Source organism: Nerophis lumbriciformis, linkage group LG17, assembly GCF_033978685.3.
Source record: "Nerophis lumbriciformis linkage group LG17, RoL_Nlum_v2.1, whole genome shotgun sequence".
Classification (NCBI taxonomy): domain Eukaryota; kingdom Metazoa; phylum Chordata; class Actinopteri; order Syngnathiformes; family Syngnathidae; genus Nerophis; species Nerophis lumbriciformis.
The window spans coordinates 35,043,755-35,062,555 of NC_084564.2; the positions used below are offsets into that span (position 1 = coordinate 35,043,755).

Genomic DNA, 18,801 nt, shown 5'->3' on the forward strand with positions numbered 1-18,801 from the left:
CTCATACCAGCATTCTTCCCTGCTTGGCACTCAGCATCAAGGGTTGGAATTGGGGGTTAAATCACCAAAAATGATTACCGGGCGCGGCGCCGCTGCTGCCCACTGCTCCCCTCACCTCCCAGGGGGTGAACAAGGGGATGGGTCAAATGCAGAGGACAAATTTCACCACACCTAGTGTGTGTGTGACAATCATTGGTACTTTAACTTAACTTTAACTTTACACATACAAACTGTAGCACACAAAAAAGCACATTTAATAAAAAAAACGTTATTATGGTCTTACCTTTATTTATAAATTAAGTCAATGCGCAGCTGTTGTGCTGGATTAATGAACCCCCTGAAGGGAGTGTTATATCAACTAAAGCCCTCACTTCAACTTTCCACGTGCAAGATTGAATCTATTTAAAAAGGTGTAACCGAGGGTTTATAAATGTCGCCTATACTGTAGGAAACTACAAAATAAACACGGAGGCTCCAGTTTACACGAGGACCACTTTATTTACCTTCTCTCAAAAACTTCCGCTCCACTCCAACGTGTCATCACTTCCGCTCTTAGCGCCTTCAAAATAAGAGCTCAAGGCATATACTGTATAACAGCGCATGACAGGAACTTAACATCACAAAGAGGAAAGCCCATAAAAATAGGTTACAAAAGTTATTTAATAAGAAGCCAAAAAGTGCAAAAACAATAATGTTCGTGTTGGAGGAGTTGTGAATTAGGTACACCTGCAGTCTGCAGGTGTACCTAATGTTGTGGCCCTGCAGTCATTCACAACTCCTCCAACACGAACATTATTGTTTTTGCACTTTTTGGCTTCTTATGAAATAACTTTTTTAAATAGATTCAATCTTGCACGTGGGAAGTTTAAGTGTGGGCTTTAGTTGATATAACACTCCCGTCAGGGGGTGCAAATTCTACGGCGGGGGTGCAGGAGGCGGGACTACTGGAGCCTCAGCCAGTGCGTCTTTTGCAGCCGTTTATGATCGCTCAGCACAAGAAATACGTAACACACATACAGTTGTTGACAAAATACACTGTACATTATATACCTCAGCTAACTAAACTATGGAAATGTATGATATAATTCATATAGCAATACGGTCTCACTGCGCAGCAGGCCAGCAGTTAGCCGAGTCATTGCGCAATCCATGGTGAGGCACAAATGAGTGACGTGCCTCAACTGGCTGCTGTTCACCGCACCGTCTCTTCTCAGTATTTGAACGGCAAATGTGAAAATTCAGCGATTTTGAATAAAAATAATCTAAAACTGGTGAAGTTAAATGGAAAATAACTGTATAGTATAATCACTGGATACATATAACAATTTCAAAAAAAAAAATTTCTTTTTACATTTTTTTTCTTTCCATGATGGCAGGTGAGGCGGGGCCTCACCTGCCTCTAGTGACTGCACGTCACTGCTTATTAATACACAATTTGATTGGCAGCAGTTAACGGGTTATGTTTAAAAGCTCATACCAGCATTCTTCCCTGCTTGGCACTCAGCATCAAGGGTTGGAATTGGGAGTTAAATCACCAAAAATGATTCCCGGGCGCGGCCACCGCTGCTGCCCACTGCTCCCCTCACCTCCCAGGGGGTGATCAAGGGGATGGGTCAAATGCAGAGGACAAATTTCACCACACCTAGTGTGTGTGACAATCATTGGTACTTTAACTTAACTTTAACTTTACACATACAAACTGTAGCACACAAAAAAGTACATTTAATAAAAAAAAACGTTGTTATGGTCTTACCTTTACTTATAAATGAAGTCCATGCGCAGCTCCTTTTGAACAGAAGCATCGATAACTTGTTTATAGTCTTCCTTATCTTTCTTCAGTTTTAAAAGTCTCTCTGTCTCGATGGAGATCTTCCTTTAAGTATTACCTCCTGCTTCGATTGAAAGTCCAGTTTAGAAAACGGTTTTATTTTAGATATGTAATCCTCCATGTTAAAAGTCCAGGCAAGAGGAAAAAATAAATGATCGCTGCTAACTGTTGCTGCTTGTTGTCACTTCTGTAGCCGAGTAGTCCCAAGAATGATCTCTGGGATCACTAGTGCCCTCTACCACCAGGAGGCGGGATGACTGCGAGCCTCAGCCAGTGCGTCTTCGCAGCCGTTTTATGATTGCTCAGCACAAGAAATACGTTACACACATACAGTTGTTGACAAAATACACTGTACATTATATACCTCAGCTAACTAAACTATGGAAATTTATAATATAATTCATATAGCAATACGGTCTCACTGCACAGCAGGCCAGCAGTTAGCCGAGTCATTGCGCAATCCATGGTGAGGCTCAACTCAGTGACGTGCCTCAACTGGCTGGTGACTCACCGCAAGTCTCTTCTCAGTATTTGAACGGCAAATGTGAAAATTCAGCGATTTTGAATAAAAATAATCTAAAACTGGTGAAGTTAAATGGAAAATAACTTTATAGTATAATCACTGGATACATATAACAATTAAATTTTTTTTTTTTTTTTTTTTACATTTTTTTTCTTTCTATGATGGCACGTGAGGCCCCGCCTCACCTGCCTCCCCTGACTGCACGTCACTGACATACAGCAATGTTAATATTTGGTTACATGTCCCTTGGCAAGTTTCACTGCAATAAGGCGCTTTTGGTAGCCACCCACAAGCTTCTGATTCAATTTTTGACCACTCCTCTTGACAAAATTGGTGCAGTTCAGCTAAATGTGTTAGTTTTCTGACATGGATTTGTTTCTTCAGCATTGTCCACACGTTTAAGTCAGGACTTTGGGAAGGCCATTCTAAAACCTTAATTCTAGTCTGATTTAGCCATTCCTTTACCACTTTTGACGTGTGTTTGGGGTCATTGTCCTGTTGGAACACCCAACTGCACCCAAGACCCAACCTCTGGGCTGATGATTTTAGGTTGTCCTGAAGAATTTGGAGGTAATCCTCCTTTTTAATTGTCCCATTTAAAGCACCAGTTCCATTGGCAGCAAAACAGGCGCAGTGTTATGATCCGCTGCCCGGATCATATTTTTGTTTTTGTTTTCAAGTCACTTGTGTTTTTCAGCACCTCTTGAGTTTGTTTCTGTTGCCATGACGGCAGATTAGAGTCACCTGCCTCTGGTTAGTGTCCCGGACGCGCACCTGTTGCCCGGGCACTAATCAGAGGGCTATTTAGTTTACGCGCTGGCCTCTTTCGGTCTGTTGGTTTTGTTTGCTCCTACGCAACAAGTTACGCTCCTAGTTTCGCTCATAGTTTACATTTTTGATATTAGCATCATTGCTACCCTCTTGTTTTCCGTGCCGTGGTGCACCGCGCAGCATTTTGTTCTGCAATCAGAATAAATCATTTATTCTCACCTGCAAGCCGCTTCCTGACATCCCTCTGCATCTTGAAAAGACGACCTCCGGCATCACAATGCCTCGAAAGCGTAACAGAAAACCAACAGCAGACAGTCTTTTCGAAGAGGGCGTGGAGGATTCCGGCTACGGGACGTGGCTGGTCTTAAAGGCGATGGAGAGAGAGACTCTCCAGTATTCCCCTTTGGAGCGCGAAGACCTTTTGTGGGGGCCTGACGGTTCGTTGGTCCATATCGACTCCATCTGGCCCGGGGATGTCCGCTCACAGCCAGCCCGAACGCGTCAGCGAAAGCGGAAGTCAACCAAGAAGACTTCGGCTCGCGGCAAAGACGCACCTATCCCACAATTCTTCCCTCCGGAACACAGTCAAGCAGCCCAGGATTCCCCTCCTCCGATGTTTGGTAATCCCATCACTCACTTTGCCAAACAGTTCACCGATTGGGCTGTCAGTCAGCTGGAGACCCGCGCGGATGACGTCATCCCGTCCACTGGTGATGACGTCATAGACGAAGACATTTTTTTAAATTCAGTCAACTCTTTCTGTCAGCCGCCTCCAAATGACTTTAATTCAACAATTAAATACTATCAGGACATTTTTGTTAATTCTAGGTCTAGTCAGTCCCACTCACCTTCTGACTTTCAAGCTCAGCCCCCAATTACTTTGGCCCCACCCCCTAAAGCACCTGCTCCACCCACTCCTCTGTCTGCTGTGCCACATGCTGCTCTGCCTTCTCCTCTTCCTGTTCCAGCCCAGTCATCTTCCGAGACACCCCTCGAGAAGTACAGTCCTGCTTGGGTGGATGAGTGGTACCGGAAGGTACTGATTGAACTAAAACTTGAGGAACAATCCCAAGCGGCAAAGGACACTCCGCATGCTATTGAAGAGCAGAATAGAGGTTTTGGACAATCAAAAGGGGAGGAGCCTACCCCCCTCCTCACCTCCTCCCTCCCACCCCTAAAGACTGTTCCAGACTGCACAAGACGCGTCTGGGATCCGCTTCTTGAGGGGGGGGCTAGTACTGGGTGCTTTGCTAGTGGGCAGGCACAGCTGCGCCCAGCCAAACCCAAACCTCCATGCCGGCCTCCGCCACCAATCCTCCGGCATGCTAAGCCGCAACCCCCTGCCCGGCCGCCACCACCGGTTTTTTGGCATGCTAAGCCGCAACCTCCTGCCCGGCCGCCGCCACCAGTCCTCCGGCTTGCTAAGCCGCAACCCCCTGCCCGGCCGCCACCACCGGTTTTTCGGCATGCTAAGCCGCAACCTCCTGCCCGGCCACCACCACCAGTCCTTCGGCGTGCTAAGCCGCAACCCCCGGCCAGGCCACCTCCGCCAAAGTCACGACCAGCAACTGCTCCAAGTCTGGTTCCCACACCAGCAACTGCTCCAAGTCTGGTTCCCACACCAGCAACTGCTCCAAGTCTGGTTCCCACACCAGCAACTGCTCCAAGTCTGGTTCCCACACCAGCAACTGCTCCAAGTCTGGTTCCCACACCAGCAACTGCTCCAAGTCTGGTTCTCACACCAGCACCTGCTCCAAGTCTGGTTCCCACACCAGCACCTGCTCCAAGTCTGGTTCCCACACCAGCACCAGCTCCAAGTCTGGTTCCCACACCAGCACCAGCTCCAAGTCTGGTTCCCACACCAGCACCTGCTCCGCCCACGCCGGCAGACGAGCCGCCTGCTCCGCCCACGTCGACAGCCCGGACGCCTGCTCCGCCCACGTCGACAGCCCGGACGCCTGCTCCGCCCACGCCGGCAGACGAGCCGCCTGCTCCGCCTCTGGCTCCGCCCACGCCGACAGACGAGCCGCCTGCTCCGCCTCTGACTCCGCCCACGCCGACAGACGAGCCGCCTGCTCCGCCCACGCCGACAGCGACGACGCTTCCTGTTTCCACGGCGACGACGCTTCCTGTTTCCACGGCGACGACGCTTCCTGTTTCCACGGCGACGACGCTTCCTGTTTCCACGGCGACGACGACGCTTCCTGTTTCCACGGCGACGACGACGCTTCCTGTTTCCACGGCGACGACGACGCTTCCTGTTTCCACGGCGACGACGACGCTTCCTGTTTCCACGGCGACGACGCTTCCTGTTTCCACGGCGACGACGCTTCCTGTTTCCACGGCGACGACGACGCTTCCTGTTTCCACGGCGACGACGACGCTTCCTGTTTCATCGGCGACGACGACGCTTCCCGTTTCCACGGCGACGACGACTCCTCCCGTTTCCACGGCGACGACGACTCTTCCCGTTTCCACGGCGACGACGACGCTTCCTGTTTCCACGGCGACGACTCCTCCTGCTTCCACGGCGACGTCTGCTCTCTCGCCCTCATCGTCGTCTCAGCGACCTCGAGTGGTCTGGCTGCGCAAGCGGCGCTCTCGGAGGTTTGTGTATGGACGCCAGTGGCGCAAACAGCAGCGACACCCGAGACGTAGTCTCAGAACTCTCCGGCTGCTGAACTTCTGGCGCCACTCACGCCCACCTTCTCGGCAGCCACGAATGTGGCCTTTCCGTGGTCGCCCGCCTCGCCTCCGGCAGCGGCGTTCCATTCGCCGCCGCCACCTGACTCGTCCCCGGTGGATTCGGGGACACGTGGCCTGGCGACCCTCCGCCAAATCCTCCCTCCACCCTCCCTTGACTCTTGAACTTTGTTATAGTCGGGGGGGTTTTAGTTTTGCCAGGGGACATCTGGAATCTGTCCCTTAAGGGGGGGGTACTGTTATGATCCGCTGCCCGGATCATATTTTTGTTTTTGTTTTCAAGTCACTTGTGTTTTTCAGCACCTCTTGAGTTTGTTTCTGTTGCCATGACGGCAGATTAGAGTCACCTGCCTCTGGTTAGTGTCCCGGACGCGCACCTGTTGCCCGGGCACTAATCAGAGGGCTATTTAGTTTACGCGCTGGCCTCTTTCGGTCTGTTGGTTTTGTTTGCTCCTACGCAACAAGTTACGCTCCTAGTTTCGCTCATAGTTTACATTTTTGATATTAGCATCATTGCTACCCTCTTGTTTTCCGTGCCGTGGTGCACCGCGCAGCATTTTGTTCTGCAATCAGAATAAATCATTTATTCTCACCTGCAAGCCGCTTCCTGACATCCCTCTGCATCTTGAAAAGACGACCTCCGGCATCACAATGCCTCGAAAGCGTAACACGCAGAGCATAATACTACCACCACCATGCTTGACGGTGGACATGGTGTTCCTGAGATTAAAAGCCTCCCCTTTTCTCCTCCAAACATATTGCTGGGTGTTGTGGCCAAACAGCTAAATTTTTGATTCATCTGTATTAATCTGTAAACTGCTGCTAGAATTTAAATTTTCCTGAGGGAAATCTCCTGAAAGAATCAATAAAGTACTATTTATTCATCTGTATAAACTCATGTAACCATGCATATTATTGTTTTTCCTCTTCATAGATTACTGTAAAACGACTTGGTTTTCTATTGAATAAAACATTGACTATTATCAAGTTGACGCCCATAACTTGCCCCACGTGACTTCATGTCTGCCTGATAAATTCCTGCACAATGGAACTGCCATTCTATTGATTTTCACATTTGCAACTATGCATCAAAAACACAACATGCGATAAATACGTCCATCTATATGGTATACGCTAATGTCATTTGGTATATGTCATTTTTGTTGCATTTTGCTTTATTGTAAAATATGTCGAGGGAGAGGGGGTGTTACATTCATATGTTGTCAATATTCAGTGTTTTATCGTTTATATTTATTATTGTAAATCCCACATTCTTAATTTTCATGTACATTCTGGGTGTCTCATTCAGTAAAAAAAAATTAAATTCCATTCCGTTTTTTAAGGCGGTCTGTCATAGCGTTTTTAACATTCTAACAGACATTATTGTGAGGTTTTGTATTACTGTTCCTAAAAATAGATATACCGGCCCCCAGACACATTTTTTTCTCTAAAGTTGGCCCCCCGAGTCAAAATAAAAGCTTAGTGATATATCAGATCGAAGGTGGATTTTTTTTTTTTTACCCTTTGCCTTCATATTTCACTGTTTTTGTTGCATTTTTGTTGCGTTTCGCTTTATTAAATAAAAATAATTATATAATTAAATACTTAATATAAAACAAATACATGTTATTATGTAGAAAGTCATGTAAGCATGCATATTTTTGTTTTCATATATTCCTGTAAAACGACTTTTTTTGTTTTGTTTTCAATAAAACGCCCAATAAAACATTGACTATTATCAAGTTGACGCCCATAACTTGCCCCACGTGACTTCATGTCTGCATCATAAATTCCTGCACAATGGAACTGCCATTCTATTGATTTTCCACATTTGCAACTATGCAAACAGCGTGCACAAAAAATAGCATCAAAGATACAACATTCGATAAATATGTCCATCTATATGGTATACGGTAATATCATTGTCATTTTTGTTGCGTTTTGCTTGATTGTAAAATATGTCAAAGGGGGTGTGACGTTCATATGTTGTAAATATTTAGTGTTTTATCGTTCATTGTTAATATTGTAAATCCCACATTCTTTATTTTCATGTACTGGGTGTCTTATTCAGTAAAAAAAAATTAAATTCCATTCCGTTTTTTAAGGCAGTCTGTCATAACGTTTTTAGCATTCAATCAGACATTATTGTGATGTTTTGTATTAGTGTTCCTAAGAATATATATACTGGCCCCCAGAGACATGTTTGTCTCTCTAAATTTGGCCCCCCGAGTCAAAGTAAAAGCTTAGTGATAAATCAGATCGTAGGTGGATTTTTTTTTTTACCCTTCGCGTTCATATTTCACTGATTTTGTTGCGTTTCGCTTGATTAAATAAAATAAATGAATAGAGATAAGTACTTATTACAATATCAAACACATGTTATTATGTAGGAACTCATGTAAGCATGCATATTATTGTTTTTCCTCTTCATATGTGATGTTTTGTATTAGTGTTCCTAAAAATAGATATACAGGCCCCCAGACACATTTTTTCTCTCTAAATTTGGCCCCCGAGTCAAAATAAAAGCTTAGTGATATATCAGAGCGTAGGTGGATTTTTTTTCCCCCGTCGCGTTCATATTTCACTGTTTTTGTTGCATTTTTATTGCGTTTCGCTTTATTAATTTTTTTTTTTTATACAATTAAGTACTTAATATAATATCAAATACATGTTATTATGTATAAACTCATGCAAGCATGCATATTATTGTTTTTCCTCTTCATATGTGATGTTTTGTATTAGTGTTCCTAAAAATAGATATACCGGGCCCCAGACATGTTTTTCTCTCTAAATTTGGCCCTTCGAGTAAAAATAAAAGCTTAGTGATGTATCAGATCATAGGTGGATTTTTTTTTACCCTTTGCGTTCATATTTCACTGTTTTTGTTGCACTTTTGTTGCGTTTTGCTTTATTAAATTTATTTTTTTAATACAATTAACTTTTATCAAGTTGACGCCCATAACTTGCCCTACGTGACTTCATGTCTGCATCATAAATTCCTGCACAATGGAACTGCCATTCTATTGATTTTCCACATTTGCAACTATGCAAACCGCGCGCACAAAAAAATACATACAAACACAACGTGCGATAAATACGTATATCTATATGGTATAAGGTAATGTTATTTGGTATATGTCATTTTTGTTGCGTTTTGCTTAATTGTAAAATATGTGGATGGAGAGGGGGTGTTACATTCATATGTTGTCAATATTCAGTGTTTTATCATTTATAGTTAATATTGTAAATCCCACATTCTTTATTTTCATGTGCATTTTGGGTGTCTCATTCAGTAAAAAAATTTAAAATTCCATTCCGTTTTTAAGGCGGTCTGTCATAATGTTTTTAGCATTCAATCAGACATTATTGTGAGGTTTTGTATTAGTGTTCCTAAAAATAGATATACCGGCCCCCAGACACATGTTGTTCTCTCTAAATTTGGCCCCCGAGTCAAAATAAAAGCTTAATGATGTATCAGATTGTAGGTGGATTTTTTTTTTTTTTTACCCTTCGCGTTCATATTTCACTGTTTTTGTTGCGTTTCGCTTGATTAAATAAAATAAATGAATGGAGATAAGTACTTATTACAATATCAAATACATGTTATTATGTAGTAACTCATGTAAGCATGTTTTTCCTCTTCATATGTGATGTTTTGTATTAGTGTTCCTAAAAATAGATGTACCGGCCCCCAGACACATTTTCTTCTCTCTATATTTGGCCCCCCGAGTCAAAATAAAAGCTTAGTGACTCAGCTCAGATCATAGGTGGATTTTTTTTTTTACCCGTCGCGTTCATATTTCACTGTTTTTGTTGCAGTTTTGTTGCGTTTCGCTTGATTAAATAAAATAAATGAATAGAGATAAGTACTTGTTACAATATCAAATACATGTTATTATGTAGGAACTCATGTAAGCATGCATATAATTGTTTTTCCTCTTCATATGTGATGTTTTGTATTAGTGTTCCTAAAAATAGATATACCGGCCCCCAGACACATTTTCTTCTCTCTAAATTTGGGCCCGAATCAAAATAAAAGCTTAGTGATAAATCAGATCGTAGGTGAATTTTTTTTTTTACCCTTTGCGTTTATATTTCACTGTTTTTGTTGCATTTTTGTTGCGTTTCGTTTGATTAAATAAAATAAATGAATATAAATAAGTACTTATTATTCTATAAAATACACGTTATTCTGTAGAAACTCATGTAAGCTTGCATATTATTGATTTTCTTCTTCATATGTGATGTTTTGTATTAGTGTTCCTAAAAATAGATACACAGGCTCCAAACACATTTTTTCTCTCTAAATTTGGCCCCCGAGTCAAAATAAAAGCTTAGTGATATATCAGAGCGTAGGTGGATTTTTTTTTCCCCCGTCGCGTTCATATTTCACTGTTTTTGTTGCATTTTTGTTGCGTTTCGCTTTATTAATTTTTTTTTTTTATACAATTAAGTACTTAATATAATATCAAATACATGTTATTATGTAGAAACTCATGCAAGCATGCATATTATTGTTTTTCCTCTTCATATGTGATGTTTTGTATTAGTGTTCCTAAAAATAGATATACCGGCCCCCAGACATGTTTTTCTCTCTAAATTTGGCCCTTCGAGTAAAAATAAAAGCTTAGTGATGTATCAGATCATAGGTGGATTTTTTTTTTTACCCTTTGCGTTCATATTTCACTGTTTTTGTTGCATTTTTGTTGCGTTTTGCTTTATTAAATATATTTTTTTTTATACAATTAACTTTTATCAAGTTGACGCCCATAACTTGCCCTACGTGACTTCATGTCTGCATCATAAGTTCCTGCACAATGGAACTGCCATTCTATTGATTTTCCACATTTGCAACTATGCAAACCGCGCGCACAAAAAAATGCATACAAACACAACGTGCGATAAATACGTATATCTACAGGTAAAAGCCAGTAAATTAGAATATTTTGAAAAACTTGATTTATTTCAGTAATTGCATTCAAAAGGTGTAACTTGTACATTATATTTATTCATTGCACACAGACTGATGCATTCAAATGTTTATTTCATTTAATTTTGATGATTTGAAGTGGCAACAAATGAAAATCCAAAATTCCGTGTGTCACAAAATTAGAATATTACTTAAGGCTAATACAAAAAAGGGATTTTTAGAAATGTTGGCCAACTGAAAAGTATGAAAATGAAAAATATGAGCATGTACAATACTCAATACTTGGTTGGAGCTCCTTTTGCCTCAATTACTGCGTTAATGCGGCGTGGCATGGAGTCGATGAGTTTCTGGCACTGCTCAGGTGTTATGAGAGCCCAGGTTGCTCTGATAGTGGCCTTCAACTCTTCTGCGTTTTTGGGTCTGGCATTCTGCATCTTCCTTTTCACAATACCCCACAGATTTTCTATGGGGCTAAGGTCAGGGGAGTTGGCGGGCCAATTTAGAACAGAAATACCATGGTCCGTAAACCAGGCACGGGTAGATTTTGCGCTGTGTGCAGGCGCCAAGTCCTGTTGGAACTTGAAATCTCCATCTCCATAGAGCAGGTCAGCAGCAGGAAGCATGAAGTGCTGTAAAACTTGCTGGTAGACGGCTGCGTTGACCCTGGATCTCAGGAAACAGAGTGGACCGACACCAGCAGATGACATGGCACCCCAAACCATCACCCAACCATGCAAATTTTGCATTTCCTTTGGAAATCGAGGTCCCAGAGTCTGGAGGAAGACAGGAGAGGCACAGGATCCACGTTGCCTGAAGTCTAGTGTAAAGTTTCCACCATCAGTGATGGTTTGGGGTGCCATGTCATCTGCTGGTGTCGGTCCACTCTGTTTCCTGAGATCCAGGGTCAACGCAGCCGTCTACCAGCAAGTTTTAGAGCACTTCATGCTTCCTGCTGCTGACCTGCTCTATGGAGATGGAGATTTCAAGTTCCAACAGGACTTGGCGCCTGCACACAGCGCAAAATCTACCCGTGCCTGGTTTACGGACCATGGTATTTCTGTTCTAAATTGGCCCGCCAACTCCCCTGACCTTAGCCCCATAGAAAATCTGTGGGGTATTGTGAAAAGGAAGATGCAGAATGCCAGACCCAAAAACGCAGAAGAGTTGAAGGCCACTATCAGAGCAACCTGGGCTCTCATAACACCTGAGCAGTGCCAGAAACTCATCGACTCCATGCCACGCCGCATTAACGCAGTAATTGAGGCAAAAGGAGCTCCAACCAAGTATTGAGTATTGTACATGCTCATATTTTTCATTTTCATACTTTTCAGTTGGCCAACATTTCTAAAAATCCCTTTTTTGTATTAGCCTTAAGTAATATTCTAATTTTGTGACACACGGAATTTTGGATTTTCATTTGTTGCCACTTCAAATCATCAAAATTAAATGAAATAAACATTTGAATGCATCAGTCTGTGTGCAATGAATAAATATAATGTACAAGTTACACCTTTTGAATGCAATTACTGAAATAAATCAAGTTTTTCAAAATATTCTAATTTACTGGCTTTTACCTGTATATGGTATACGATAATGTTATTTGGTATATGTCATTTTTGTTGCGTTTTGCTTAATTGTAAGATATGTGGATGGAGAGGGGGTGTTACATTCATATGTTGTCAATATTCAGTGTTTTATCGTTTATAGTTAATATTGTAAATCCCACATTCTTTATTTTCATGTGCATTTTGGGTGTCTCATTCAGTAAAAAAATTTAAAATTCCATTCCGTTTTTTAAGGCGGTCTGTCATAATGTTTTTAGCATTCAATCAGACATTATTGTGAGGTTTTGTGTTAGTGTTCCTAAAAATAGATATACCGGCCCCCAGACACATGTTTTTCTCTCTAAATTTGGCCCCCGAGTCAAAATAAAAGCTTAATGATGTATCAGATCGTAGGTGGATTTTTTTTTTTACCCTTCGCGTTCATATTTCACTGTTTTTGTTGCGTTTCGCTTGATTAAATAAAATAAATGAATAGAGATAAGTACTGATTACAATATCAAATACATGTTATTATGTAGTAACTCATGTAAGCATGTTTTTCCTCTTAATATGTGATGTTTTGTATTAGTGTTCCTAAAAATAGATGTACCGGCCCCCAGACACATTTTCTTCTCTCTATATTTGGCCCCCCGAGTCAAAATAAAAGCTTAGTGACTCAGCTCAGATCATAGGTGGATTTTTATTTTTTTTACCCGTCGCGTTCATATTTCACTGTTTTTGTTGCAGTTTTGTTGCGTTTCGCTTGATTAAATAAAATAAATGAATAGAGATAAGTACTTGTTACAATATCAAATACATGTTATTATGTAGGAACTCATGTAAGCATGCATATAATTGTTTTTCCTCTTCATATGTGATGTTTTGTATTAGTGTTCCTAAAAATAGATATACCGGCCCCCAGACACATTTTCTTCTCTCTAAATTTGGGCCCGAATCAAAATAAAAGCTTAGTGATAAATCAGATCGTAGGTGAATTTTTTTTTTACCCTTTGAATTCATATTTCACTGTTTTTGTTGCATTTTTGTTGCGTTTCGTTTGATTAAATAAAATAAATTAATATAAATAAGTACTTATTATTTTATAAAATACACGTTATTCTGTAGAAACTCATGTAAGCTTGCATATTATTGATTTTCTTCTTCATATGTGATGTTTTGTATTAGTGTTCCTAAAAATAGATATACAGGCCCCAAACACATTTTTTCTCTCTAAATTTGGCCCCCGAGTCAAAATAAAAGCTTAGTGATATATCAGAGCGTAGGTGGATATTTTTTTTCCCCCGTCGCGTTCATATTTCACTGTTTTTGTTGCATTTTTGTTGCGTTTCGCTTTATTAATTTTTTTTTTTATACAATTAAGTACTTAATATAATATCAAATACATGTTATTATGTAGACACTTATGTAAGCATGCTTATTATTGTTTTTCCTCTTCATATGTGATGTTTTGTTTTAGTGTTCCTAAAAATAGATATACCGGCCCCCAGACATGTTTTTCTCTCTAAATTTGGCCCCCGAGTCAAAATAAAAGCTTAGTGATGTATCAGATCACAGGTGTTTTTTTCTTTTTACCCTTTGCATTCATATTTCACTGTTTTTGTTGCATTTTTGTTGCGTTTCGCTTTATTAATTTTTTTTTTTTATACAATTAAGTACTTAATATAATATCAAATACATGTTATTATGTAGACACTTATATAAGCATGCATATAATTGCTTTTCTTCTTCATATGTGATGTTTTGTATTAGTGTTCCTAAAAATAGATATACCGGCCCCCAGACACATGTTTTTCTCTCTAAATGTGGCCCCCCGAGTCAAAATAAAAGCTTAGTGATGTATCAGATCGTAGGTGGATTTTTTTTTACCCTTTGCATTCATATTTCACTGTTTTTGTTGCATTTTTTTTTACGTTAATTTTTTTATTTTTATACAATTAAGTACTTAATATAATATCAAATACATGTTATTATGTAGAAACTCATGTAAGTATGTATATTATTGCTTTTCTTCTTCATATGTGATGTTTTGTATTAGTGTTCCTATAAATAGATATACCGGCCCCCAGACACATGTTTTTCTCTCTAAATTTGGCCCCCGAGTCAAAATAAAAGCTTAGTGATGTATCAGATCACAGGTGATTTTTTCTTTTTACCCTTTGCATTCATATTTCACTGTTTTTGTTGCATTTTTGTTGCGTTTTGCTTTATTAATTTTTTTTTTTTTATACAATTAAGTACTTAATATAATATCAAACACATGTTACTATGTAGAAACTCATGTAAGTATGCATATAATTGCTTTTCTTCTTCATATGTGATGTTTTGTATTAGTGTTCCTAAAAATAGATATACCGCCCCCCAGACACATGTTTTTCTCTCTAAATTTGGCCCCCCGAGTCAAAATAAAAGCTTAACGATGTATCAGATCATAGGTGGATTTTTTTTTTTTACCCTTTGCGTTCATATTTCACTGTTTTTGTTGCATTTTTGTTGCATTTTTGTTGCATTTTTGTTGCGTTTTGCTTTATTAAATATATTTTTTTTTATACAATTATGTTCTTAATATAATATCAAATACATGTTATTATGTAGAAACTCATGTAAGCATGCATATTATTGTTTTTCTTCTTCATATGTGATGTTTTGTATTAGTGTTCCTAAAAATAGACATACCGGCCCCCAGGCATGTTTTTCTCTCTAAATTTGGCCCCCCGAGTCAAAATAAAAGCTTAGTGATGTATCAGATCATAGGTGGATTTTTTTTTTACCCTTTGCGTTCATATTTCACTGTTTTTGTTGCATTTTTGTTGCGTTTTGCTTTATTAAATTTTTTTTTTTTTATACAATTAAGTTCTTAATATAATATCAAATACATGTTAATATGTAGAAACTCATGTAAGCATGCATATTATTGTTTTTCCTCTTCATATGTGATGTTTTGTTTTAGTGTTCCTAAAAATAGATATACCGGCCCCCAGACATGTTTTTCTCTCTAAATTTGGCCCCCGAGTCAAAATAAAAGCTTAGTGATGTATCAGATCACAGGTGTTTTTTTCTTTTTACCCTTTGCATTCATATTTCACTGTTTTTGTTGCATTTTTGTTGCGTTTTGCTTTATTAAATATATTTTTTTTATACAATTAAGTACTTAATATAATATCAAATACATGTTAATATGTAGAAACTCATGTAAGCATGCATATTATTGTTTTTCCTCTTCATATGTGATGTTTTGTTTTAGTGTTCCTAAAAATAGATATACCGGCCCCCAGACATGTTTTTCTCTCTAAATTTGGCCCCCGAGTCAAAATAAAAGCTTAGTGATGTATCAGATCACAGGTGTTTTTTTCTTTTTACCTTTTGCATTCATATTTCACTGTTTTTGTTGCATTTTTGTTGCGTTTTGCTTTATTAAAATTTTTTTTTATATACAATTAAGTATTTAATATAATATCAAATACATGTTAATATGTAGAAACTCATGTAAGCATGCATATTATTGTTTTTCCTCTTCATATGTGATGTTTTGTTTTAGTGTTCCTAAAAATAGATATACCGGCCCCCAGACATGTTTTTCTCTCTAAATTTGGCCCCCGAGTCAAAATAAAAGCTTAGTGATGTATCAGATCACAGGTGTTTTTTTCTTTTTACCCTTTGCATTCATATTTCACTGCTTTTGTTGCATTTTTGTTGCGTTTTGCTTTATTAATTTTTTTTTTTTTTAATACAATTAAGTACTTAATATAATATCAAATACATGTTACTATGTAGAAACTCATGTAAGTATGCATATAATTGCTTTTCTTCTTCATATGTGATGTTTTGTTTTAGTGTTCGTAAAAATAGATATACCGGCCCCCAGACATGTTTTTCTCTCTAAATTTGGCCCCCGCGAGTCAAAATAAAAGCTTAGTGATGTATCAGATCATAGGTGGATTTTTTTTTTTACCCTTTGCGTTCATATTTCACTGTTTTTGTTGCATTTTTGTTGCATTTTTGTTGCGTTTAGCTTTATTAATTTTTTTTTTTATATATACAATTATGTTCGGATAAGTTGATTGGCAACACTAAATTGGCCCTAGTGTGTGGATGTGAGTGTGAATGTTGTCTGTCTATCTGTGTTGGCCCTGCGATGAGGTGGCGACTTGTCCAGGGTGTACGCCGCCTTCCGCCCGATTGTAGCTGAGATAGGCTCCAGCGCCCCCCGCGACCCCAAAGGGAATAAGCGGTAGAAAATGGATGGATGGATGGATGTTCTTAATATAATATCAAATACATGTTAATATGTAGAAACTCATGTAAGCATGCATATTATTGTTTTTCTTCTTCATATGTGATGTTTTGTATTAGTGTTCCTAAAAATAGATATACCGGCCCCCAGACACATGTTTTTCTCTCTAAATTTGGCCCCCCGAGTCAAAATAAAAGCTTAATGATGTATCAGATCGTAGGTGGATTTTTTTTTTTTTACCCTTCGCCTTCATATTTCACTGTTTTTGTTGCATTTTTGTTGCGTTTTGCTTTATTAAATAAATTAAAATTATATAATTAAGTACTTAATATAATATCACATACATGTTATTATGTGGGAACTCATGCAAGCATGCATATTATTGTTTTTCCTCTTCATATATTCCTGTAAAACGGCTCTTTTTGTTTTGTTTTCAATAAAACGCCCAATAAAACGATGACAATTATCAAGTTGACGCCCATAACTTGCCCCACGTGACTTCATGTCTGCATCATAAATTCCTGCACAATGGAACTGCCATTCTATTGATTTTCCACATTTGCAACTATGCAAACCGCGCGCACCAAAATAAAATGCATACAGACACAACATGCGATAAATATATCCATGTCCATGTTGCAGCGAGTAACGTGTCGGGTAATATGCATCACGGAGGAGTGACCAGTGACAGTATGACAGATGCAACTGGGGGGCTTTCATCTTGTAAACTGTGAAGTCATGGAGCTACTTGAAGCCGGATGACGCCCCCATTAGCACAAATTGGCCAATAGGAGGCGAGAGGCAGACTTGTCCTCCTGGCCGCCATTAAAGAATTCAATCCATGAGCTGAAATAATGGAAATCTGCTGGAGCCATGGATCCCGAGCAAGGGGGGAGAGAAGCCGATGAGTAGCTTCGCCGATTCGGCATTTTCGTACCTTTTCTCCGGGTGGTTTTAATCGCGTCGGAAGCATCATGGTGTTTTTTAGCGGCGCCGAGGCGGGGCGATGTAGCTAATTGTTTTATGTAGTAAGCAGGCTAGCGTTGGTATGTTAGCTTGTGTGCTAGCGGGCTAGCAGCGCGATCAGGGGGAGGGGAGAGAGTTCCATTGCGTTGAAATTGTTCCAGATCGGCTAGCGGCTATTAGCATTAGCACCCGGGGGGTCTACGCATTTGGGGGTGAAGTTTTCTTTTACTTTACCGGACTGTGATTATCACTTTAAAAGCGCCAGTCGACCCCGGGGCCATGTTAACTTGTGTTATTTCGTTCGCGGTAATGTAGCCCGCACGCCGACCCCGATCGGACAATACATTTGGATGAATCGTATCGCCGGATGCCTCTCGTTCCAGTCGATGCTATCTGGCCGCTTTTTTTTTTTTTTTTTTTAAACGTTGGGCTTAGCTCGCCGAGCTGGAAGTTGTCTGCCTGCCCGACTAGCGGAGGATAGCCGCTAGCAGCTAGCAAAGTGAGCGACGGGGTAGCTAACAACTAAAAAAAAAAAAAACCCAGCGACTCTCCGGCGTAAGGAGCTAAAAACCCCGAGCAGTTCTCGTCCCCCCGACGATGGATTTGAAGTGAAAAAAGGATGAGTTCGTGCTTTGTACCAAACGGGGCCAGCTTGGAGGACTGCCACTCCAACCTCTTCTGCCTGGTAAGACTCCACTCTTTTGACTAGGCTAAGCTACTGTTAGCTCCGCCGCTGAGGCCACAGAAAAGCCATTTTGGCTAATCAGGGCTGCCGAGCTTTGTAACGTCAGTTTTGCAGACTGGCGTCAAGGCATCGGGGCCTGCCGACTTACAAAATCGTGTTTTTCGACCTTTTTCTGAGCCGAGGCACATTTTTTTTCTCATTGAAACCACACCGCCAGCAGGAAACATTAAAAAAAATGAAACTCAGCAGCCGTTATGACAGTAAAAAAGTCGTTCTCGCAATTGTTGGATATGAATTGAAACCATAACCAAGCATGCATGACTTTAGCTCTTGTCTCAAAGTAGGTGTACTGTCACGACCTGTCACATCACGCTGTGACTTATTTTGAGTTTTTTGGTGTTTTCCTGTGTGTAGTGTTTTAGTGCTCCTATTTTGTTGTTAATTGTCATGTCATGTGCGGATGTACTTTGTGGACGCCGTCTGCAAAGTCTTTGCTGTCGTCCAGCATTCTGTTTTTGTTTACTTTGCTTTGCAGCCAGTTCGGTTTTAGTTTCGTTCTGCATAGTCACCAGGTTTCAATGCCTTTTCTTAGCGTCACT

At 40.3% G+C, this 18,801-nt stretch overlaps 1 protein-coding gene across 1 annotated transcript in view; it reads left to right on the forward strand.

The window, feature by feature from the left end:
* Window positions 1–17,323: 17,323 nt before the first annotated feature.
* The window catches only part of LOC133614831 (mediator of RNA polymerase II transcription subunit 13-like), a 36,065-nt gene continuing 34,587 nt past the window's right edge, over window positions 17,324–18,801 (forward strand). The window contains exon 1 of the mRNA XM_061973126.2: window positions 17,324–18,202. Within this exon, the coding sequence (XP_061829110.1) occupies window positions 18,137–18,202 (66 nt within the window). The 5' untranslated portion in view covers window positions 17,324–18,136. The remainder of the gene's footprint in view (window positions 18,203–18,801) is intronic.